This window comes from Homarus americanus, unplaced genomic scaffold (assembly GCF_018991925.1).
Source record: "Homarus americanus isolate GMGI-L3 unplaced genomic scaffold, GMGI_Hamer_2.0 scaffold37032, whole genome shotgun sequence".
NCBI classification, from domain to species: Eukaryota; Metazoa; Arthropoda; class Malacostraca; order Decapoda; family Nephropidae; genus Homarus; species Homarus americanus.
The window spans coordinates 1034094-1060832 of NW_024731852.1; the positions used below are offsets into that span (position 1 = coordinate 1034094).

Genomic DNA, 26739 nt, shown 5'->3' on the forward strand with positions numbered 1-26739 from the left:
TGGTGCTGGTGATAGTTTGTGTGTCCAGTGTGATGGTGGTGGGGACTGGGAGTGTGTTGTTGGTGGAGGTAGGTGTTGGTGGAGGTAGGTGTTGGTGGTGATAGGGGTGTTGGTGGTGATAGGGGTGTTGGTGGTGATGGGGTGTTGGTGGTGATGGTGTGTTGCTGGTGTGGGTGATGGTGGTGATAGGGGTGTTGGTGGTGATAGGGGGTGTTGGTGGTGATAGGGGGTGTTGGTGGTGATGGTGTGTTGCTGGTGTGGGTGATGGTGGTGATAGGGGTGTTGGTGGTGATAGGGGTGTTGGTGGTGATAGGGGTGTTGGTGGTGATGGTGTGTTGCTGGTGTGGGTGTTGGTGGTGATGGTGTTGGTGGTGGGGGGGTGTTGGTGGTGATAGGGGTGTTGGTGGTGATAGGGGTGTTGGTGGTGATGGAGGTGTTGGTGGTGATAGGGGGTGTTGGTGGTGATAGGGGTGTTGGTGGTGATAGGGGTGTTGGTGGTGATAGGGTGTTGCTGGTGTGGGTGTGGTGGGTGATAGGGGTGTTGGTGGTGATAGGGGTGTTGCTGGTGTGGGTGTTGGTGGTGATAGGGGTGTTGATGGTGATAGGGGTGTTGGTGGTGATAGTGTTTGGGTGTTGGTGGTGATAGGGGGTGTTGGTGGTGATGTAAGGTCATAACCTAACTTAACCGTGTACTGTCCTCTTCCTCCCTCAGGCATCGGTATTGACTCGACTACCGAAGGCGTGACCTTGGTGAAGCAGACAGGTAAGGTCAAGTGCCTGCGAGACAAGATCGAGGCCCAGAAGGATACCTTAGACTTTGACCGGGAACTGAACATCCACATTGGTATTGCTCACACCCGCTGGGCCACTCACGGTGTGCCCTCCGACATTAACTCTCATCCCCAGCGGTCTGATGAGCTCAACGAGTTTGTTGTCGTGCATAATGGTATGTATCTCTCTCTCTCTCTCTCTCTCTCTCTCTCTCTCTCTCTCTCTCTCTCTCTCTCTCTCATTATAGTAGTCCTGCTTGATATAGTTTTCTGCTTTAAGGAGAAAATAACATTCATTATACATAATTAAAGCGACTCGCTATACACATTGTTTGTATACCTTCAGTGTTTCTCCCTGCCACCCTTCCTGCCACCCTCCCCTCTCTCCCCTGCCACCCCTTCCTCCCCCCTTCCTACCCTTCCTGCCACCCTTCCTGCCACCCTTCCTGCCACCCTTCCTCACTCTACCCTCCCTGCCACCCTTCCTCCCACTCTCCCTGTCACCCCTCCCTGCCACCCTTCCTCACTCTCCCTGCCACCCTTCCTGCCATCCTTCCTCACTCTGCCCTTCCTGCTACCCTTCCTCACTCTCTTCCTGCCACCCTTCCTCACTCTCCCCTTCCTGCCACCCTTCCTCACTCTCCCTACCCCCTTCCTCACTCTCCTCCCTTCCCTTCCTGCCACACCCTTCCTTCCTCTCCCTTCCTGCCACCCTTCCTGCCACCCTTCCTCACTCTACCCTTCCCGCCACCTTCCCTCCTCTGCCCTTCCCACCCTTCCTCACTCTCCCCTGCCACCCTTCCTCCCACCCTTCCTCACTCTACCCTTCCTGCCACCCTTCCTCCTCTCTCCCTGCCACCCTTCCTGCCACCCTTCTGCCTCCCCTTCCTCACTCTACCCTTCACCACCCTTCCTCACCCTTCCTGCCACCCTACCTGCCACCTTTCCATCACCACCACCCTTTTTATACTCTGACAGGCATTATCACCATCACCACTATTATCACCATCACCACCATTATCACCATCACCACCATTATCACCATCACCACCACCACCATCATCACCACTATCACCACCATCTTTTTACTCTGACAGGCATTATCACCATCACCACTATTATCCCATCACACCATTATCACCATCACCACCATCATCACCACTACCACCACTATCACCACCACCATCACCACCACCATCTGCCACTATCACCACCATCTTTTATACCTGACAGGCATTATCACCATCACCACTATTATCACCATCACCACCATTATCACCATCACCACCATTATCACCATCACCACCATCATCACCACCACCATCACCACCACTATCACCACCATCTTTACTCTGACAGGCATTATCACCATCACTATTCACCATCACCACCATTATCACCATCACCACCATCATCACCACTACCACCACTATCACCACCACCACCATCAACCACCATCATCACCACTATCACCACCATCTTTTATACTCTGACAGGCATTATCACCATCACCACCATTATCACCATCACCACCATCATCACCACTACCACCACTATCACCACCACCATCACCACCATCATCACCACTATCACCACCATCTTTTATACTCTGACAGGCATTATCACCATCACCACTATTATCACCATCACCACCATCATCACCACTATCACCACCACCACCATCATCACCACCATCATCACCACCACTATCACCACCATCCTTTATGCTCTGGCAGGCATCATCACCAACTATAAGGATGTGAAACAGTTCCTCATCCGGAAGGGCCACAAGTTTGAGTCGGACACAGACACTGAGATCATCGCCAAGTTGATCAAGCACCTCCACACCCTCCACCCCTCCTACTCCTTCAGGGAACTGGTGGAGCAGGTTATCCAACAGCTGGTGAGTACTATACTGTATAGCTCAGGCTCTCAACTCACCAGTGCAAGTTGTTCACGGTTGCTGAGTGAATGTTCTCAGGGCGAGGGGTGAATGTGTCCTCAGTTTGTGACTCTGAGTACAGTATTGTCAGGACAGAACTAACGTTATCCTCCTCACTGGCTACCGACCGATGTTATGTGAAACTGGAAGTTTTTTGTATTGTGATTTCTGACAAAGGCTGGGGAGAGGAGACGGGGTCAGGATCACTAGAGGTTCCTACATGTTCTTCCTTGACGTCGGATGTAAAAGCCAATTTTGTCACCAATTCAGACCAAATATTTTAATGATTTTCCGGCTAGATGTTTCCTCACTTTCTCAAGCATAAACATTTATTGAGGAACAGTATTTTAAAAGATAACATACGTTAATAATGTCTTCTAACTGGTGATTATGGACGTTAATCTGTGAGGTTTATTTATGGCACGTCCCTCTTAATGGGTCCTTCATCATCAGTCATGTGGAATATAAATGTTGATATTCTTTATGAGTACTTGGACCATTATTATTTATTATATACATGAACGACATAGATATCGGCATAGACAGCAACATAAGTAAATTTGCTGATGACACTAAAATAGGACGTGTAATTAAATCTGATGAGGACTCCACAAAACTACAGGAAGATCTAAACAAATTTTTCGAATGGTCGGAAAAATGGCAGATGAAATTCAATGTAGACAAATGTAAAGTACTCAGTATAGGAGATGTAAACAGGGAAACCAGATACCAAATGAACAACGATGCCACTGTGGAATCCGACTGTGAGAGAGATTTAGGAGTAATGATAAGTAGGAATCTTAAGCCAAGTAAACAATGTGTTTGTGCTCGCAACAAGGCTAATAAAATACTTGGGTTAATACAAAGGAGTGTTAGTTACAAGACTAGCGAGGTCATCTTAAAATTATATCTTGCGCTTGTGAGACCTCACTTGGATTATGCAGTTCAGTTCTGGTCACCGTATTACAGAATGGATATAGAATCCTTGGAAAGAATCCAGAGGAGAATGACAAGACTAATCCCGGGCATTAGGAACCTTGAGTATAGAGACAGGTTAAAGCATCTTAATTTGCACTCCCTCGAGAGACATGGAGCGAGGGGCGACTTGATAGAGGTGTATAAATGGAAGTCAGGGTTAAACAAAGGGGACATTACAAAGGTACTCAAACTATCCAACCAGGAGCGAACTCGTAACAATGGTTTTAAAATAAACAAAATTAGATTTCGGCGTGAAATAGGTAAACACTGGTTTGGAAACAGAGTAGTGGATGAATGGAACAAGTTACCAAATATCATCATTAACTCGCATACGCTGTATAGCTTCAAACATAGGTTGGATGCTTATATGAGCAATAGGGGTTGGGTATAAACGGGACTGCCCAGTATGGGTCAATAGGCCCACTGCAGTTTCCGCCATTCTTATGTTCTTCCCGGGTCTTGTAGAGGCAGGACACAGTTGCCAACATGAGTGTAAATAAGTTCATTAATAATAATGCTGCCAAACTTGTTCTGATTACACGAAACGTAACACATTTAAACAAAGGTTATGAAACTGATCATGTGTGTGTGCAGCAACAAATGAAGCAGTATTGGTGTACAGTAGTAATAAACCACTTAATGTGCGCTACAGTTAGCCACATTCGTATTAAGAAGCCAATGGCCGATATAGCAGTGTTGCCCTCTTAATTTATACAGATGTTGATAACTTGACACACTATCTACCTAAGTCGTTGGTATACTCAGTCAGCTAACTTTCTGTTGTACACGATATTTTCATTGACAAGGAATGTTGTATTTTGTCTTCAGAAAGTCTGTCCAGTATTATGGAAGGTTTTAAAAAGCTCTGGAGCCACCTCACACATCAAGCTGTCAACGGTGTCTGGACAAATATAGGATGAGAACTGGTTTGTAAATGTCCTAAACTGGTTCCCTGTGGCTGAGACGTACACAAGAGGTATACAGGGGCAAACGACGGCTCTGATTGGCTGAGGCATACAGATGCAAACGACGGCTTTGATTGGCTGAGGCATACAGATGCAAACGACGGCTCTGATTGGCTGAGGCATACAGGTGCAAACGACGGCTCTGATGGGCTACAGTATATTACGCCTTATGATGAAAACCAAAACGCGTCGTCCACTATAGACATCAACATTTTAAATAATATATTAACCCGCTTTCCATATAGTTTTAGGTTATATAAAACGAAAATTAAATGTTCGCCATCACTGCATTTTCCCATCACGATTCAGCCAATCAGACGCCGTTCCCTTAGTGTGGTGTACGTATGTGTGTTGTGGGGGAGGCATCAGTCAGTGTTGTGTCCTGGGGGCGTGATAGATGGAACAGTGGCGTGATAGACAGCGAGTAAGACCAGGAAAGAGAGGACATGTCAGAGCCAGGAGTGATGATAAGGAACACACCTGTCCCACGTACAGTTGAACACACCTGTCCCACGTACAGTTGAACACACCTGTCCCACGTACAGTTGAACACGCCTGTCCCACGTACAGTTGAACACACCTGTCCCACGTACAGTTGAACACGCCTGTCCCACGTACAGTTGAACACACCTGTCCCACGTACAGTTGAACACACCTGTCACGTACAGTTGAACACACCTGTCCACGTACAGTTGAACACGCCTGTCCCACGTACAGTTGAACACACCTGTCCCAACAGTTGAACACACCTGTCCACGTACAGTTGAACAGTTGAACACGCCTGTCCACGTACAGTGAACACACCTGTCCCACGTACACACGCCTGTCCCACGTGAAGCTGAACACCTGTCCACGTACAGTTGAACACACCCTGTCCCACGTACAGTTGAACACGTCCCACGTACAAAGTTGAACACACCTGTCCCACGTACAGTTGAACACGCCTGTCCACGCAGCTGAAGACACCTGTCCACGTACAGTTGAACACACCTGTCCCACGTACAGTTGAACACGCCTGTCCCACGTACAGTTGAACACACCTGTCCCACGTACAGTTGAACACACCTGTCCCACACAGTGAAAACAACTGTGCCACACAGTGAAAACAACTGTACCACACAGTGAAAACAACTGTGCCACACAGTGAAAACAACTGTACCACACAGTGAAAACAACTGTACCACACAGTGAAAACAACTGTGCCACACAGTGAAAACAACTGTACCACACAGTGAAAACAACTGTGCCACACAGTGAAAACAACTGTGCCACACGTGTGCACTCCAAAATGCTTCTCATCTCCTTTACAATGGAAGTGTTATATAGTGAAGCACTGTACTGTACACCTAACCTGTCGTCCACCTTCACTAGTGGTGTTATAGTGAAGCACTGTACTGTACACCTGACCTGTCGTCCACCTTCACTCAGTGGTGTTATAGTGAAGCTACACCGTACCGTACACCTAACCTACCGTCCACCTTTCACTAGTGGTGTTATAGTGAAGCACTGTACTGTACACCTGACCTGTCGTCCACCTTTCACTAGTGGTGTTATAGTGAAGCACTGTACTGTACACCTAACCTGTCGTCCACCTTCACTAGTGGTGTTATAGTGAGGCACTGTACTCACACCTACCTGTCGTCCACCACCACTAGTGGTGTTATAGTGAGGCACTGTACTGTACACCTAACTCCATCGTCCACCTTCACTAGTGGTGTTATAGTGAAGCACTGTACTGTACACCTTGACCTGTCGTCCACCTTCACTAGTGGTGTTATAGTGAAGCACTGTACTGTACACCTAACCTGTCGTCACCTTCACTAGTGGTGTTATAGTGAGGCACTCCTCCTGTACTGTACACCTAACTGGTCGTCCACCTTCACTAGTGGTGCTATAGTGAAGCACTGTACTGTACACCTAACCTGTCGTCCACCTTCACTAGTGGTGTTATAGTGAGGCACTGTACTGTACACCTAACCTGTCGTCCACCTTCACTAGTGGTGTTATAGTGAGGCACTGTACTGTACACCTGACCTGTCGTCCACCTTCACTAGTGGTGTTATCGTGAAGCACTGTACTGTACACCTAACCTGTCGTCCACCTTCACTAGTGGTGTTATAGTGAGGCACTGTACTGTACACCTGACCTGTCGTTCACCTTCACTAGTGGTGTTATAGTGAGGCACTGTACTGTACACCTAACCTGTCGTCCACCTTCACTAGTGGTGTTATAGTGAGGCACTGTACTGTACACCGTCACTAGTGGTCTCCACGCTGGCATCTTGTATGTGACCGGTTCATGGCTGGTGAGCGGTACATTTATTATATTATAGGTGAGTCAGAATAACAGCAGTCCAGTTGTAACAAGAGAAAGCTGATCATTTATACATTCACAACATTATTCAGAGTACTTTACCCCAAAGAAATTACTGATAAAACTACAGTAGGCCCATGCTAGCTGGTCAGCCATAACGATAAAATATTTATACAACTTTAAAAATTTCTTGAATATTAATATATGTTTGGTTAGTCTAGTGAGTTTAAGTAACACTGTATAATTTATTTTATATATGTTAGGAGTGTACCGGACGTTACTATGAACATGTTTATGGAGGTTGTGTGTGTGCAATACTTGTTATCTGACGTGGTTTTACACAATCTCCTCTGTACTGTGTAAAGGCAGAACTATTGTACAAGAATGTTGGTTAAATAAAGGTTTAGATCAATAAACACCATTGTCAGTACCTCCATTTGTCTCCCATAAAGCTACTACAGCAGTATTCAGACCCGTATGTTGCCAGGGGGAAGGTGCAGTCTCGCTCACCTGAAAGTGAAAACTCTTAAGAGAAAGTGAGAGTTAGAACTGTGTGGCTGGGCGGGTTCACCCTTCCCAGCCACACATGAACCATAAAATATACTGTAATCTTCAGTTTCCCTGACAGTTAGTTAGCAAGTGTTGGCTGCTTAGTTGTATTTGTGTTGTTTATAACTCTTTTGTTGTACTGTATATAATTGTTCATGATACTGTATATATATAAATGTGTGTGTGTGTGTGCATTTTTGGATCGTTTAGGATCTACTCTCACATAATTATTTATTTTTGGACTATGTTACCTAGTATAACCCACCTTCAACTGACATAATACAGTACAGTCTTACCTAAAAGTGTACAGTGTATTAACAGCTGGCTCAAAGACAGGCAACATAGAGTGGTAATAAATGGATTACAATGGAAAAAAGGTTCTCAGTGGAGTACCACAAGCATCTAGCCCTGGACCCATCTTGTTTGTGATCTACATAAATGACAAAGATGACAATGTATCAAGCCACATTTCCAAGTTTGCGGATGATACGATGGTATTTGGGAAGGTAGCAAGTCAAGACGATGTCGCAACAATACAGGAAGACCAGCATGAACTGTTGAAATGGTCTCGACTCAGGCAAATACTCCTTTACTTTTATTCTCTTTGCCACTGATCGGCTCGTTAGCCGCTTCTGCGGTCGGTCACGTCTGTTACACCCTGTTGGCAAGTACTGCTCCAGTGTTGGTCAAGTCTGGTCTTGAAAGAGCTCACACTCGGTTCACAATTCTCACTCCAAAAAAGTTTGCCCTCGCAGTTTTCTGGACTTGTGGCTTCTTCAACCTTGAGCTGTGACCCCTTGTGGGGCAAGCGTCTGCCAGCTCCAGGTAAGGACACTCGACAGAGTAGTGCCCCTTGAGATGTTTATACACCTCAATTAGGTCTCCCTTGCCCGTCTGTAGTATAAGCTAGGCAATTGCAGATGCTCTAATCTCCCTGGATAACTGAGGTTCCAAAGTGCCGGCACCAGTCTGGTGGGCGGTCCGACTAATTACCCAAATGTACCCAAATGTAGCCGCAATTAAGTCAAATAATGGTCCTACATGAATAAATCGGACTGCCAATCACTTCTCGACTAGTGTTTGGTGTCACAAAGTCACAAAAAATTGGAAAACTTACTTTAATCTGAGTTAATAGATCGCGTGCATGTACCGAGGGAGCGAGTAATTACCCAAATGTAGCCAAATGTAGCCGCAATGAAGTCAAATGATGGTCCTACAAGAATAAACCGAGCTGTGAATCACTTCTCGATTATTATTTGGTGTCACAAAGTCACAAAAAATTGGTAAACTTAATTTAATCTGAGTTGTGTTAGGTTAGGTTAGGTACATGCACTCGATCTATTAACTCAGATTAAATTAAGTTTACCAATTTTTTGTGACTTTGTGACACCAAATACCAGTCGAGAAGTGATTGGCAGTCCGATTTATTCTTGTAGGACCATCATTTGACTTCATTGCGGCTACATTTGGGTATATTTGGGTAATTACTCGCTCCCTCGGTACATGCACGCGATCTATTAACTCAGATTAAATTACGTTTTCCAATTTTTTGTGACTTTGTGACACCAAATACTAGTCGAGAAGTGATTGGCAGTCCGATTTATTCATGTAGGACCATTATTTGACTTAATTGTGGCTACATTTGGGTACATTTGGGTAATTAGTTGGACCCGTCTGGTGGCCCTCCTTTGGACATTTTCAATCAACTGACAGTCCCTAGCATATCTTTGGGACCAGACTCTTGAAGATTGTTATGAGAGACAGACCATCTAGATATCTGAATGACCTTCATATAAGATCTAATAATTTAGTTGCTTGATTCACCTTCTTCTCACAATGGCCCGAGAACCTCGGTTCATTGTCAACATACACACCCAGGTCCTTTTCACATTCGGTCTCTGTTAATGCAGTTTCTTCGTGCCGTTGGTATGTCCCAGGTGCAGCCTTTTACACTTTGTGACATTTAATCTTAGCAGCAATTTCTTCGACCACTCCTGAAACTCAGAGATCTTTTTGAAGCTCTTCACAGTCTGTTTGGTTCTTAATTTCCCTGAATAACTTGGCATCATCCACAAACATTTGTATGGAGGAGTGTATAGCTTCCGGCATGTCATTTATGAAACACAAACAACAATGGGCCCAATATACTGCCTTATACACATGATGATTTCTTACCATTAATCACCACACACTGCTTGCTGTCATGCAGAAAGTCTCTGATCCACGCTAGGACACTTCCCTGAATCCCATACCCTTCCAGTTTAATTCTCAGCCTCTCATGGGGTATGCTGTCCCGGCATAAAACCGTGTTGGCAGTTCTTTACAAGGTTGTTTCATAGTAGATGTTCCATCATGGCATCTCTTATAATGCTCTCAAGTACTTTACATACTATGCTGGTCAGGCTCACTGGTCTATAATTATTCATGGAGTGATGATCACCTTTCCTGAAGATAGGACTCACAAAACCTTTTTTCAGTTACAGTACTGGGGAACTTTTGCTCATCCAGGCATTTACAGAACAGGATCTTTATGGGCTCAGCAAGCTCATTGCACAACTCTATTATCACTCTGGGATGCACCATGTCAGGGCCGGGACTCTTATGAACCTTTAGCTTTGACAGTTTATTTCGACACAAGACCCTACATGTAGGATACAACAACCTTAAGCACAACTCTTCTGTAAACAACATTTTCCTGGATACTGTTAATGAGGAGAATGATCTAGGCATTATATAACGTACCTTCGAATACAAAGATAGTAAAATGTTCCTTCAACTGTTCATATCTCACGTACAGTACGTCCCAGTCTGGATTACTGTACACAGACATGGAGACCCTACCTCCAGAAAGACTTGATTAAGATCCCTAGAAAAGGTGACAGTAATGATTCTGGAACTGGCACCTAAATTACCCTAGTAGACTGGGGGTCTTAGGTCAGGATTAACAATCCTTCACACAAGGCACATTAGAGCTGACCTTTTATGATAAATATTTAAAATTTTCTAACATCCTCCCTGAAGTGCTAATGCTTTGAAATCATTTGCATTTTGATAGTCCAGATATTTGACATTATTTTGGATAATAACAGTTCTGCTTACCAATTGTGAACACATTGTAGCTATAGACGAGGGGCGTGACTTACGGGCCGGGTTAGCGTGGAAATAGTATAGTACTGTAGTACTTGGTATATATAAATTAATTGTACACTGTACAGTATATTGTACCCCAGCCCTACCTGCCTCCCCAGCCCTACCTGCCTCCCCCAGCCTACTGCCTCCCCCTACCCCAGCCCTGCCTCCCTACCCCAGCCTCTGCCTCCCCAGCCCTACCTGCCTCCCCAGCCACCTGCCTCCCCCCTGCCCCAGCCCTACCTCCCCCCCTCACCTCCCCAGCCTACCATCCCTTATCCTTCCCCAAACGGCAGACAGCAAAACTTTACAAAAACAATTACTATTCTATACTGCAGTTAATATCTTTTCTGTCTGTTACTTCCCCTCATTTAATTATGGGAATACACCTGTACTCTTTCTCTCTCTCTCTCTCTCTCTTACTTTTTGCTTTTATCCTCTTTGCCACTGATTGGCTCATTAGTTGGTTGGGCGGTCGGTCACGTCTGTGTTACACACTGTTGGCAAGTACTGGGCATGCACCGGCTCCTGAATGTATCTGAACCTGCTCCAGTGTTGGTCAACTCTGGTCTTGAAAGAGCTCACACTCGGTGCCGTCACAACACTCTGGCAGGTTGTTCCGAGAGTTCACAATTCTCACTGAAAAAATTTGCCCTGACAATTTTGTGGACTTGTGGCTTCTTCAACCTTAACTCTCTGGTATTCTTGACCATGGTCAGAATTATCAACTCTTCGCGGTCTTTCGTCACAGGTTGCGTCGGTAACAGGAACATTTTTCCATTTTGGTAAATATTGGGTAGAGTGATCCAAACCCAAATTGTACCCATTTGACGCATCTTTCGGCTCACAAGGTGAACGGGAGGAACTCAGATTGTTGATAGGCCCGGCCCACTGTTCCAGCATTTCTGCTTACTGGAGGGGGGGGGGGGTGCTCTCAGTATGAGATACAACTGAGTGGAAGGGGTCAGGCCAGCACGGGAGCGTTTAGCGACTCAATCTGCGTCAAAAGTCTACGGGAGAGTTAAGCTGTCACCCCTAGTGTAACGGGCATCCACTAGTTGAAGGTATGAACACTCAATTGAGTAATGTCCTCTGAGTTCCTTATAGATTTTTATTAAATCACCCCTTGCCCACTACATTATGTATATTGTACTGTATGCTAGGTAACTGCAGGTGTTTTAACACATTCAGCTGTTTCTCTTCTGGTAGATCTGAAGTAACTGAACTTGTTAATTTATAGACACAATTTTAACTTACAAAAATGGATGGTATTGTACAGTATTAGAGTACAGGTTCTCCTCGACTTACGACCATCCGGACATACGACCGCCCCAGTCGTACCAAAATTTTTTCAAATTACGTATTTTCGAGTCCTGACGTTAGTGATTGCGCTGTGTACTGACAAAATTTTCGTTTGTAATTCCCTTTAAAATGGCTGTCAAGCTTAAAAGTGAGAGTTTTCTGGTGCTGAGAAGAAAAAGAGACACCCATTTTAGATTTTCTATGTATTATTTTCGCATTTTTGACTTACAACCTGGATTTGGGTCCCTAACCCCGTCGTAAGTCGGGGACTGCCATGTTATTGCTCCCTTTGTTTTAAGAAATTGTCTGTTTACTAGTTTTACAGTAGTGCAGTATATCCATAATAGCATTTATTGATATGTGTTTTAATGCATTTTGTTAAACAGTAATAATTAATTAAAAACAAATAATGCTTTTAATATTGCTAACACATAATTTTTTCTGGCTTCATTGTATAATGTTAATAAGTGACCCATTTTGAACTTGGTGTAAATCTTGTAGGAGGGAGCCTTTGCTTTGGCCTTCAAGAGCAAGCACTTCCCCGGGGAGCTGGTGACCACCCGACGAGGCTCTCCTCTCCTGGTGGGCATTAAGACCAAGGAAAAGCTCTCCAGTGACCACATCCCCATCCTCTACAGCAAAGGTGAGTACTGCTCCTGTGGTCACTACTGTGCTGTGCTGCAACATTATTTTGGTTTAATCACTGAAATGATAAACAGTACAGTGCAGTATTGTATCACACAGCCATTATATGAGTCTTACCTGTAATAATAGCTCCAGGATATAGACAGAGACGATACAGTACAGTTTATTGATCATCAGAAAGAAGATACTATACCGTAATAAGTAATAACTTACACTACAGTATATATATGACTTCAATGAGAACTTTAGGATATTTATTGATGCAGTAATTGTCATTTGGTCTTATACACTATGATATTTTTTACTTATGCTTAGTGGTAAATGTTTTAAAATTGATCAGTTAGTTATGTTGATGATCTGCAAACATGATTGGTAATTTATTAGTCTTGAAGCAGCTACTGTATATATTTCTGACAGAGGCCATTCTTACGGCACTAATATTATGTGGTTTATCTTCTACTCTTACATATCCAAACCAATAAATACTTTACTTCATGCATGGTAACCACTGTATTTTGTTCCTATGTCAAGGATATCTAAGCATCTTAACGTGTTTTGTAACCTAACCTAACCCTAACACAATGGAATCTAGCCTTAAAGATAATATCCAGCCTTATGTCACTCACATTGACATGTCATAATGTATACCTAACCTTAGCCAATAGATCTTAGTCATATTTTTTACATTGAATATTGGGTTTTTAAATTTTAACCATCAGCAACAACTGCCGTCAGGATGGCCACTGTCCGCTACTGTATAGTGTCCAGGAGGAACATAGTGGGTTCACTGTGTTGGTCTTTGACTTCTTGCATGAATTTTTAATACTGTATCTATATCACAAATGTCAGAATGTATTGGCCAGAGTTGTTCAGTACAGTACTGTACCATGTTTAGTAGGTCAGTACTGTACAGTACAGACACAGTGGTGACTCCAATAAAAAATTCAAAGGTCTGGGGATATTTGTGACTGTTTTCAAGGATAGACTTAACAATAGAGTCCTTTTTTATTTGTATCAATAATATACATAAAGTTTTAATTATTTTATGCTGATGTATAAGTTCCATATAAATCAAGGGCATCGTAGTGTTGAGCACCACACAGTGCAGTAGCTTCCCGGTGTACTGTATCTAACAGGACTATCTGGACTTAATAATATTTGTATTTCTTTAAGGTTTTCAAAATTGTTCTAATGCACTCAGTAAAATAAGGTATAGTTCAGTAATGAATTTGGCCATAACAAGATGATCAGCAGTAAAGAGAATAAAGTAAATTACCAGTTGGGTGCAGTACACTGTGCTGTATCATGAAGTAACAAAGGTTACAGCCCACTTGTTGTTAACTAAGTACGGTACAGCGAGTCATTTTTAATTTCTCCGTTCACTGGCTTACCGTCTATGCATTAAATCTGGTGTTTTAGTGAAGATTATAAAAAAAAAAGACCATTTTTAGTCCATGGAGCCATTTTAGATACTGACCTTAGGTAGACTAATAATAATAATGATCATGGTGTCTTTCAGGTGCTCTTCTATACACAGTACAGTATATACAGTAATCAAGGTTTCAACAGTGCATGTACACTATAGCTGGTGATGGTGTTACACTCTTCTTGTTGCCTAAATAATGCATTCTAGTTTATGTGATGGGCAAGTCTCATTGCATATCCAGCTTCAAAGATATCCCAGATTATCAAAATGAAATTTACATGTATACAATGTCTTGTACAGTATATTCTCCTAAAAGCAGTTGTGTTGGTTTTGGTGCTGTATATATTGTACAGTAGTGCTGCACCAACTACAGCCTCAGTTATTTGTAACAGTCTTGAGTCTGTACCTCACATCTTTCTTCATTACTATAAATTTGCTGAATAAGTTACTGTAGCTGTGAATTACCGCACAAGTCTTTGGTACAACTGCTGATGGTTGTGTGGGTTAACAAATGGACAAAATATTTCAAGTCATTCACAAGATCAAATTAATGAAGGAAGCATCATCAGGCAATGAAATTTATGAGAAGTACAGTAATAAATATTTGATCCAACATCAGATGGGAATCTTGGAATCTGGATTATGAACAGAAGAAAATGCTGTTAACTCATTGGTATCATTTCTGGCTTACTAAGATGGGTGCGAGTTCGGAGGCCGGACACTTGGTTCAAGAGAGAGAGGCAAGTGAAGTGTGATAAACAAGCTTGCACATGTTAATATTTGCATGATAAATTTACTGCATTTATTTTGATGTACGTTGTTTACTTTTTCCTATACTTAGTGCTTCTTTAACATTGCTCGTCCCTGTTACACCAACGTAGTATCTAGCGCTTAAACAGATGTAACAAGAATAACCGATAATTAACATCTGTACTGATATTTGCTTTGGAATATAAGATGCTGCCTGCTGCCACCATAAGCTGAACGCTACAGTACAGCACAGCCTTAACACCACTAACTTGGGTTAACTGATGCTTGCTATTTATTACAAGACATTATTTCCTTGTTCTCATATTTTAATTACTACATAAAATTTTACATCACATATATAATTAATCTTTGTGAAGGTACATTATTATATGGTTTGAGAAATAGATTATTTCTCAGTGTTAATTTTAACTATTATAATATGGGTCACGATAAAGTTACTTGGGTATTATTCTCCACTTATTTTCAGCTTAAGGAATTAAATGTTAACAAATTATGATATGAAACAAGAGGTGGTGGAGAGACAAGGAAATATACATAACTGCATCATAGCATAACTAACACACATCAGGTAACTTTGTACAGTACTGTATAACCTTCTTATAACGGACTTTCATCTCTATGTAGTTCATTAGATGGAGGTTTCACGTCTAATGAACCTTCGATATAATGAATTTTCCTTCATGTAGTCCGTTAAATAGAGGTTTCACTGTACTTATAATGTTTACAGTTACAGCAAACATCATCTATATTGTCCTCACCACAACATAACCTGTACTGGAGGAGGACACTGCACTATTGTCCTCACCACAACATAACCTGTACTGGAGGACACTGCACTATTGTCCTCACCACAACATAACCTGTACTGGAGGAGGACACTGCACTATTGTCCTCACCACAACATAACCTGTACTGGAGGAGGACACTGCACTATTGTCCTCACCACAACATAACCTGTACTGGAGGACACTGCACTATTGTCCTCACCACAACATAACCTGTACTGGAGGAGGACACTGCACTATTGTCCTCACCACAACATAACCTGAACTGGAGGAGGACACTGCACTAAACCACCAGTTGGTTTATGTAGTGTCTTAATAATGGTTTTAGTTGGTATGGTGGAGGTGACTTGTTAGCTGCTTGTGTTTTATATATATTTATAGTGCAGTAGTAGAGGTGTTGCTTCCATTTTTAGTGGTTTAATGGTCTGCATTTTGTGTAGTACTGTATTTTGACGTGTTAACTAGAGGGCTGACCAAGTGGTGCAGGGCATGAGTAGTGTTTAATTATTTATCTTTTGTTTTCAGCACGTGGATTATGTAGTTCTTGTTTTATCATCCATCTTTTGTTTTGTTTTTCAATTTTTATTTCTGTAGTTATTTACTGCTGTTAACGATAACACATTGAGGCAGTACATTATTGTGTTGTTATTTACATTAACCCTTCCTTCCCCTCCGTGTTTGCTCCTGCCTGCCTCGCCCTCCACACCACGTCCAGATTCACCCGAGAAGGTTGAACTCCAAGGTAGTTAGTGGCTCCTTCTTCCCTTTTTGTTTTCTCAGTAACTCTTAAAGTATTTATTTTGACATTATTGTACAGTACTTCCTTCACTGTTTGTTGGTGTGTTAACTTCATTCTTCTTGCTTGTTCATTTATAAGAAATTGATCTTCATTTGACCTTTTTTTCCCTTTCACTGTTGAAACATGTATGTTAGTAGTAATTAAGAGGCTAATTCTCACTGTGCCTGAGTCTTTTATAGTATATTAATATCTTATAACCAGTTGTCCACATCATAGTATATTTAACATGCAGTAAAATATCACTTCACATCTGCTGTTGTTGATAATCCCAGTTTCCAATATTTGGATAAACTGGCATGGTAGTACAGTAGACTGTTTCAGCATGTCATCTACTGTAGTCCAGAGCATTCTGTATTATCAGTCTCTCTCTTATTGATAATGTATGATATTTCAGACTTCCAGGGTTGGGTAGTTCGTTTTATTATTGATGACAAACTAAAATCTTCATTATTTAAAATATGCCAGCCAGCGGTTAGTGTTGGTGCTGCCACTTCATGTTTCACTCGCTTCAGTGTTCTCCAAGACGGTGAACAATTCTACTATTAAATATTGTACACAAGTTATATGAACAATTTATGTATGTTTTTGTCATTGTGCTTGTATCATCAGTGACAAGAGATGGGTAAAGGGTGTCATTAGTGACAAGTGATGGGTAAAGGGTATCATTAGTGACAAGTGATGGGTAAAGGGTATCATTAGTGACAAGTAATGGACCAGGTTCCTACTCTTGATAGAACTTTGTAATTCAGGTTGTGAACCATCTTCCTGTGTTTGAGGATAGACAGTTTGACATAGCACTGACCCACATTGTGTTCTCAGAAGAGGGTATAAGAAATCAACTGTCAAAGCTAAAGGTTCATAAGAGTCCCGGCCCTGACATGGAGCATCCCAGAGTGCTAAGAGAGTTGTGCAATGAGCTTGCCGAGCCCCTGAAGATTCTGTTCTGTAAATGCCTGGATGAGCAAAAGGTCCCCAGTAATTGGAAAATGGCTTATGTGAGTCCTATATTCAAGAAGGGTGATTGTCACTCCATGAATAATTATAGACCAGTGAGCCTGACCAGCATAGTGTGTAAAGTACTTGAGAGCATTATAAGAGATGCCATGATGGAACATCTACTATGAAACTACCTTGTAAACAATTACCAACACGGTTTTATGCTGGGACGCTCTTGCTTAACACAATTACTCAAGGTACTGGATGTTTGGATTCAAATTCTGGAACGGGGTGGTAATATCGACAAAATATACCTAGATTTTGCCAAGGCTTTCGACAGTGTACCCCACTGGAAGGATACTGGATTCAGGGAAGTGTACTAGTGTGGATCGGAGACTTTCTTCCTGATCGCAAGCAGTGTGTGTGGTGATTAATGGTAAGAAATTGTTAGGTGTACCCTTGATAAGCAGGGTACCACAGGGCAGTGGACTGGGCCTGTTGTTGTTTGTGTTTCATAAATGATATGCCAGAAGTTATACACTCCTCCATACAAATGTTTGTGGATGATGCCAAGATATTTAGGGAAATTAAGAACCAAATAGACAGTGAAGAGCTGGAGAAATGTCTCTGTGAGCTTCAAGAATGGTCGAAGAAATGGCTGCTAAGATTCATTGTCACGAAGTGTAAAAGGCTGCACCTGGGACTTACCAATGGAAAGGAGGCATATCATATGTCCCAACGGGACAAAGAAACTGCATTAATAGAGACTGAATGTGAAAAGGACCTGGATGTGAGTATTTTGACAATGAACTGAAGTTCTCGGGCCATTGTGAGAAGAAGGTAAATTAGGCAACTCAGTTATTAGGTCTTATAAGAAGGTTATTCAGATATCTAGATGGTCCGTCCCGCGTAATGATCTTCAAGAGTGAGGTGCTTCCCCATCTGGTCCCCGAGATATGTTAACCCTCAAGAGATGGATGTTACTCTTTTTCCTGATGTTATCAATGGAGTCTGTATATGTGTTGCTTTAATTTATAGACTGTTAACTCCTTGTGTACGGGTCTGGCGTTTGTCCAATAAAATATTAAAAATGGCGTCCCTGTAGTGAAGAGGTTAATCTGATAGAGGATAAACGAGAGAAGTATAAACACATGAAGATAGAATACTGTATATAGTTCTCTTGTTAAGCATCACTTTCTTATAAACAATGGTGTCTCAGGGAGAATGCTAGACTAAGCCATTCTTGAAGGCAGATGACATGAGACCAAGACAAACTGAACCTACTTTAGCAAAGATAAATTAAATAAGATTACATTAGTTAAGTTTGCTTGGTACAGTCACCTACAAAAGTCCTCTTGCCACTCTTGCTGGACCACAAACCCCGAGAATGAGACTCGTGAACCCGAAGCAGTAGACATTGGTGCATTATTCTGTTTATAAATGCTTTGGACTCAAGAGTCTGATTCTTGGGGTTCATGGTCCAGGAGGAGAGACGACAGAAGTTTTGTGGGTGACTGTACAAATCACATGCCATCATTCATAACTCAGTCCAGCATTCTTCCCAAGGGATCATGTTTACAAGTCAATGAGATGTTGTAAGGACTCAGTTACACAATATTTTCTTTGTTTTTTTTCTTCACATTGTCTTTTTTTCTTTACTGTATTTACTTAACATAAACTAAAATAATATCTGGCTCATAAAGCTTTATTAGGATGTGAAGTAAAAATCGATTTACATGTTTAACTTTCTTGACCCCTTCACTATGGAGACCCCACTTTTGATATTTTATTTGGGCAACATCAGACAATTTCATTAGGAACAGAGAGGGGTTAAGGCATGGGATAATTATGGCATAGAGTCTTGAGTATTCTAGTCATTACTCTCAGTTGTATGTTGTAGTTCACCCCACAAGTTGTACATCTGATAACTGTATTTTCCCATTTGCGAGAACACTGAGTGAGTCTTTCATGATATAACCCAGGTAGTTAATGTCATGACTTTGGGCATCTTATATAATGAAGATTTTCAGTAGAAACTTTTCTTGTGATTATTTATTACTAATCTCTATATTGGGTGCTATATGTGAGGTGGTGTTATGTTAATTGTCTGTTGGTAATAGTTTTTGCTTAAATTGTAGAAAAATTAGTTACTATCATGGTATCAGGTCTTCTGCTTGTATGGCTATTTTGTATTGTATGTTTAAATACTGTACAATGTTTGTACTTCTCTGTGGTGTCACACTATATGGAAAGATGTGGACAGCTAAGTAGATGTAGTAATAATAAGACCTACTCTACTTCTTGTAATTAATGCCTTGCTTGTAAGGTTTGTTGTTAATTTGCTGTGTGTGTGTGTGTAAGAATGTCCTTAGTTGATCTCCTGTTTGGGGTCCAGCAGAGTTAGAATGACTGAAGGTATGGGTATGCATCTGTATGCTTCCATTGCACTGTCTTCTGATGGACATTAGTGTAGTGCTTCAGTAGATTCATGGGACCAGTTGGCGACTGACTTATGTTACACAAGTGTATGGGTTGTCATGGTATCTGTTCGGTGTGCCAGCGTCCAATGCTTAGGTACTTGAGTATCTTATTACTGTATCTATGGTTAATAAGTGTCTTGGGCTGTGGGTGCCAGAGTTGCATTTGGTAAGATATTATAATTCAGCTTTAAATTGCCAACCTTTTGTACCTGCAGGGATGGAAAATATGTTGAAAAAATACGTAAAAAAGTATTTTCCCTTGAAGCTTCGCGTATGTGTTGATTTTTTTTTCATCTTTTTCCAGTTCACGTTGATAGCGTATTGCTTTACTTGCTTCTTCATCATCACTACTCTGTCATTCCATCCATTCTGTATCCATGCTTTAAACACTACTGTACCAGTTCAGTTTTGTTGACATTTTCCAAAAATATTCATTGGATGAGCCTGTGTCCATATTATGTCAAACGCAATAAAATTAAATCCACAAGTCTGTCATTACTAGATGTGGAGAAAAACTTAGATTCAGTTTTGTTTGAATCTACTGTCAAAATTGTGTTCGGTATCAGTACTGAACATTAAACACCACCGCCGGCCAAGTGAGCCTCTTGATGTGTTACAACAGAACTTTGTCCAGCTGGTCGTCTGTACAACAAAAAGTATAATATTATACTTTTGTTCAAGTTCTGACAAACAAATTGAGGTTTTTTTCTTCAGTTTTAAGAGTTAGACTAATTCCTGATCTTTGTTAAGGCTTGAGTTCAATTTTTTTTTCTTCTGATTTTACAGAATATTTCATGTGGATTACAGAGCTCTGCTGTTCCTCTCTTGTTTTACTGCCAGTGACCATTTCATTCATTGCATTTTCTTGGTGATTTAACTAAAAGTACTGTACTTGTATACTTGGTGCAAATGATAGTTAGTTTATTGAATAATGAAATTGATCTTGTATTGATTTGGCTGTTGTGTGTCAGAAGTGTACCCTGTACTGTACAGTAAGTCCTCGCTTAACGTCGTGGTTCTGTTCCTGAAAAATGCGACGTTAACGGAAACAACGTTAAGCGGATCAATTTTCCCAATAAGAAATAGATAAAATACGGGAGTTACGTTCCCCAGCCTTCCTTTGACCCATGAAATACATTACATAGGGTACAGAAATTCAATGGAATTTTTATAGAAAATAGTGTATATTAAACATACCAAAAGATAAATAAACTAAATAATTTTGTATTGTACTCACTGATGGGCAGAGGTGGAGCGAGTGTGTGGTGGGTAGTGGAGAGGAGGAGGATGGCGAGTCACTGAGACCCGGAGGGTGGCTCCTCCTCCCGCTCTGGCTGGACGAGAGAGGGTGATGCGCCGTACAGAGTAGTCCGTGATGACGTTATACAGAATTGGCGGGACGTTGTCTGAATCACGGGTATCTTAAGAATAGCGACGTTACAATGATACAACGTTGTCGGGGGCAACGTTAAATGAGGACTTACTGTACTACTATACTGTATGGAGGATACCGGTGATTGCTAAACAAATATTACGTACTTCAGTCTAATATTTTGTGGTTTCTTTGTAAAACTCAGGTATTTTATGTGGGTAATTGTTACATCTCAAACACAGTATTACAAAGTTGTTCTCAGTATTATTCTTACATTTCTTGTTTTGTTTTTTCCTAATATGATGTAATTATCTTTTCTTTGTTTTATTCTTATGTATTTTCATTAGGTTTTTTATGGTTTTCATTGAGTAAATTAGAATTGTCACGAATATGGCTGTACAGTTTAGTAGTTTACGATAAATATATATATTTTTTTATTGTTTGAGCTGTAAATATCTGCTGAAGTCACTTAAGTGTTGGTAAAGTGGTTGACAATAATTATTTAAGTTACCCCAGTATTTGACCAGCCATATAGTGTAAGTGGTGACCTTTACTGACCCATGTTTACTCTTCCTCCTACCATCACCTGACCTCCCACAACCTGCTGTTCCTCACCCTAGACTTGGAAGGTAATGGTTCTCCTCTCCTCTAGTTCTTTCTCTTATCTAACATCTATTATACCTTCATTATTCTGATCCCATTTAACTGATATCTTGATACAGATTCTGATATTGTGAATAGACTGTCATTCACTGGGTCAAAAGTCCTGTAGCCTCTCCTGTTGCTTCGTGAACCGTGAGATTCAGACTCGTGAATCCGAAGCAGTAGACACTTGCATCATTCTGTCCGTAAATGCTTCGGATTCACGAGTCTGAATCTCGGAGTTCACGAAGCAACAGGAGAGGCTACAGGACTTTTGTGTGCAACTGTACATGATGGTAGCTATCTTTTGTTTGTCAGTTAATATTTGTTTATCTTTTGTCCAGATTAGTGTTTGTTTTTCATAGTTAGTTTACAGTGTTAGATATAAATAGTCTGTTAGTTAAATATTTTCATTAACAACAAATATCAGTAGTAAGTACAGTGGACTATTTACTATCTACCATGGCTAGTCAAGAGGATTGGTAGGTACAGTACAGTGAGCAGTACTCTGGCTAAACAAGACTGGGAAAATTAACCAACACTACCATGCTACATATACAGTAAACTAGTACATATAAACAACAAATTATATTTACTCTCATGTGTATAATCAGAGAAATAGTCCTCACATGTAATAGAATGTATTGTCTTAAATAAATGTAGACAAGAGTACAACACAGTAAGTGAAGTAAGTTGTGTTTAGTACATAAAGTGATATGAGAAGCAACACACTTCTCTGTGGGGCTCCCTCTTGAGGATTACCTTCAATACACAAAGTAGCAACACAGCAGCAACACAACAGCAACACAACAGCAACACAACAGCAACACAGTAAATAATATCTCTTGTACAAGCTCTCATATGATATAGTTGAAGCTGTGTAATAACTGTACTGTATATTTAACAGTAGCAGATAGCTGTATTGAAGTGACTAGTAGATAGTGGAGGGTCCATTGTACAGTATCTCAAAGCTAAATTCATTAAGTACATCTTTTAATGTGTTACTAGTTCACTGTCATTGATAACTCTTTGTGTTAGTACATCTGTTTCCTTTATTATATGTCATTAAATTTGACAGCACAGTATTAATGAAATAGCAACAAATGTTTTAATTTTTTTTTAAGTTTTGTAAATATGAGTTTTAGTTACATGTAAAAGAAGTGTTGTGTAAAGTAGAAATGTTGTAGTATTACTGTATGTATACTTACTGTTGCATTGTAGATTATTAAGTACTGTTGGTGCTTTTGTTGAGAACTTATATCATAGCAAACATGTTCAGACATACAAATATTGAATCCATTTCATAGTTCCTTTTATTTTAGTAATATTTCCTCTTTTTTCCCCAAACCTCCTCCACTTGCCACCCCTTATAGGTCTTCCTGCTAAAGAAAAAGGTAATATTTTATTCTTTTTATCTTTTTTTGTATTATGTGTAGCTAGTTAGTGGGCTGGGTTGAGGTAACATTGATAACCTAGGAAACTGATATTGATTGTTGAGTATAGCCAGATATGTGTAGTAGTGGCCTACACTGAGCTGGTTAGTCTGTTGTGTTCATGCCTCAATGTTCTCGTCTGACAGAAGGATGTTGCTACAGCCAAGTCCCACATGACATCAAACATTTTTTTTAAAGTACCGGTAATTTAATTTATTTTTTTCTATTTTCTTTGCTTATGTGACACTTGTAGGAATTTCTTTTATTTGGTAATCTAAGCTACTGGTATTGTATAATTAATAGGATGTACAGTTATAAATTAATATTTAAGCTGACTCTCAGATGGTTTTATATAAATACATGATTAATGAAGAGAAAAAGATAAATATGAGGTCCCATTTTATGACTAAGGGAGGAAATAGTGACCTTTGAGGATACTACCACACAGTACCCTCTTTTAGTCTTGGTGATAGATCAAGTACTGTAGTCTATTGGCAAATTTCACCATCCAGTCAGATAGCTGTGTACTGGGTAAGTCTTGTCACCCACTTCATGCCAGATCATTAGACTCTATGGCTCAGGCAGGATTTAGTTACCAGATTTGAAGGATAGACTCTGGTTCATAAGCTCTCTCTTCAAAACCCACATTAGCGATAAATATAACCTAACCTAACCACACTAGATCAGTTCCTGCCAACCTATGATGCCAATAAGAGAGATGAGTAAGAGGGTTTCTAGTGATGTGTGAGATCCTAAGCCATCTTGGTGTGGGTTGAAGGAAGTCATTTGTCGAGAATGAAAGGAAACACCTCAAAGGAAGTTACTATTTTAAACAAAGAATGTGACTTGTATTATCTACTTTATAATGTTACACAATATGGATTCTAATCCTTCGTGTTAAGATAATTAGAGATGGAGGTCCATAGACTTTTCTTCACACTAGATTTTATTTATTGGTGGTGTAGAGAAATCCCACAGTGGAGGTGAAGTCTTGTATGTTATGTCTTGGTGTAATCAGAGCTTCACTGGACTGAGCTAATTGAATGATCTATGTGAGAAAAATATATTGTACAGTGTTTGTCTTATCCAAGTTGAGTGAGCAGCTCAGGAAGAAGGAAACTTTATCCCTTGAAGGTGTTTGGGTGTTTCATGCTAGGCCAAATAATATCTACATACTGTACAGTGTACAGTAATTGATATATATATATATATATATATATATATATATATATATATATATATATATATATATATATATATATATATATATATATACTGTATATATAGCGTGACCTCATAGAAATAAGCTATAGTACTGTATATTGTTAGGATGGTTGAAAATACACCAAACTGCAACAAAATGTTTATTGTTTATGGAAATTCAAATTACTAGTGTTGAAAAATAGTAATCTTAAGATGGTGTCCTCCAGAACCACAGTACTCATGGCATGAAGCCATATCTTGCTTCAGAGAAATCACATGGCCAGCACGGTCCCCTGATTTAATGGTACTGATTTTTTTTCCTCTGAGGGAGCCTGAAAAGTACATGTAAAGTCCATTGCCACAGACCTGCAAACTTGGAGGAGCTAAAAGCGAACATTCGGCGGTGCATTAATGAAATCACAGCAGACACCCTCCGAGCTGTCATGAATAATATACTGCCATGAGTACTGTGGTTCTGGAGGACACCATCTTAAGATTACTATTTTTCAACACTAGTAATTTGAATTTCCATAAACAATAAACATTTTGTTGCAGTTTGGTGTATTTTCAACCATCCTAACAATATACAGTACTATAGCTTATTTCTATGGGGTTATGATATACTGTAGTGTGTGAAACACCCAGTACTGTTAACAGTATATGAATAAATCAAATGAAAAAGGCAATACTGTACCTGTACAGCACAGTACATTCTGGCTAAATGTTTATTATTAATTAATTTTGAAGTTGATGAAGAAGGGACGTGACTGATAAAGAGTGATAATAGACATGACTACTGTACTGTACTGTACTCCCTGCATTGGGTCCCTCACTCTACAAACGCATACTATACGTAAGATGTTGTGGAAGGGCGGGGTCATTAAGATGTTTTAGCAGGTATGATAAGTTTATTTTAAGGGAGACTACAGTTTATTTTAAGGGAGACTACAGTTTATTTTAAGGGAGACTACAGTTTATTTTAAGGGAGACTACAGTTTATTTTAAGGGAGACTACAGTTTATTTTAAGGGAGACTACAGTTTATTTTAAGGGAGACCACAGTTTTGTTTTTTTAGGTTATTGTCGTGATTGTAGGAGAGAAATTAATATGACGCAGAGATTGACTCTTTAGCTGGCAACCATGGCAATAATGTTTGTGTCATAATGCACTTGTTGAGCTGGCACTGGCATCCAGACTATTGGCACTTAACAGAATGACACCCAAGAATATAAGTGTGGCAAATGTTCTTTCTAATAACTTAATTAAGATACGGCATAAGCTTGTTAATGAGTAAAGATGGTTTCATAACCCCCCTTGTGCATGGAGTGTATCAGTATTTAATTTTCGTTTGTAAGTTATTTTTGCATGATAATTTTGTACATTTGAGAGTTGAAGTCTTACAGTAGGATAGTGTATGAATATATTGATTTGTTTTTATGGCTAAACTTTATTGGGTTCCTTATGAACTGAATATTGAGTGTATAGTACACTACCAGTAACTCAGAAGCATGCAAGTTTCCATGTCAATAGCATGAGTCTGTATTAACAAGAGACTGATAGACATGCAAGTATCTACAGTATTTTGCACCCTCATTATACTAACTAAATTTGACCTTTTTCCCCATTTTTTCATTATGGTTGGCTTGCGTGTGGCCGTCCTGCTGCATGATCCCCAACCCCTCAATATCCCTCACTCCCTATACCCCAACAGACAGTCAAGCAGGTAAAGTATGTCTTCACTGTTCTTTCTTTACTCTTAGATTAATGAGATCAAAATAAAACACACACACACACACATGTTTCATTGCACATTATTACATAACTAAACTCATGTTATGTGATGTCTCTTTTGTACTTTGTAGCCATTATGCTTAAGAGCTGATGCATTTGTAGTACTGAGAGTTTATAAAGCTTTTATTGTTCAGTGTTGCCATTGCTTGTTATTTTTTGCTGTTGTAGTGTACATGTACTTAGAGTACTGTACCCTACTGTAATGTATCATATAGTTCAGTACAGTTTGTTGTATGTAATCTCATTGACATTTATATTCTTATCAAAATGAATTGTATAGTAGTCTGAGTTAAGAGGTTTACATATTGTTAGTAAATGTTAAGAGATAAGTGTCATATAGAAGACAGTCACATCACACAGTAGATATCTCACTGTATTCTTAACAAAGTAATCTGTATGTTGAGGGGATTACTGAGTTGAACTGGTCTGCTCAAACACTCTTTAATGTATCATATACAGTGTGTGACATAAAAGAGAAGGTCCTGTAACAATCGGCATTAATAAAAAA

General features: G+C 40.4%; 1 protein-coding gene across 1 annotated transcript in view; it reads left to right on the forward strand.

Annotated features, from left to right (window-relative positions):
• Nucleotides 1-712: 712 nt before the first annotated feature.
• The window catches only part of LOC121867915 (glutamine--fructose-6-phosphate aminotransferase [isomerizing] 2-like), a gene marked incomplete at its 5' end in the record, with an annotated part of 52990 nt that continues 26963 nt past the window's right edge, over nucleotides 713-26739 (forward strand). The window contains 7 exon segments of the mRNA XM_042368052.1: nucleotides 713-946; nucleotides 2507-2673; nucleotides 12450-12591; nucleotides 16291-16317; nucleotides 21783-21791; nucleotides 23178-23198; nucleotides 26152-26163. Of these exon segments, the coding sequence (XP_042223986.1) occupies nucleotides 713-946; nucleotides 2507-2673; nucleotides 12450-12591; nucleotides 16291-16317; nucleotides 21783-21791; nucleotides 23178-23198; nucleotides 26152-26163 (612 nt within the window).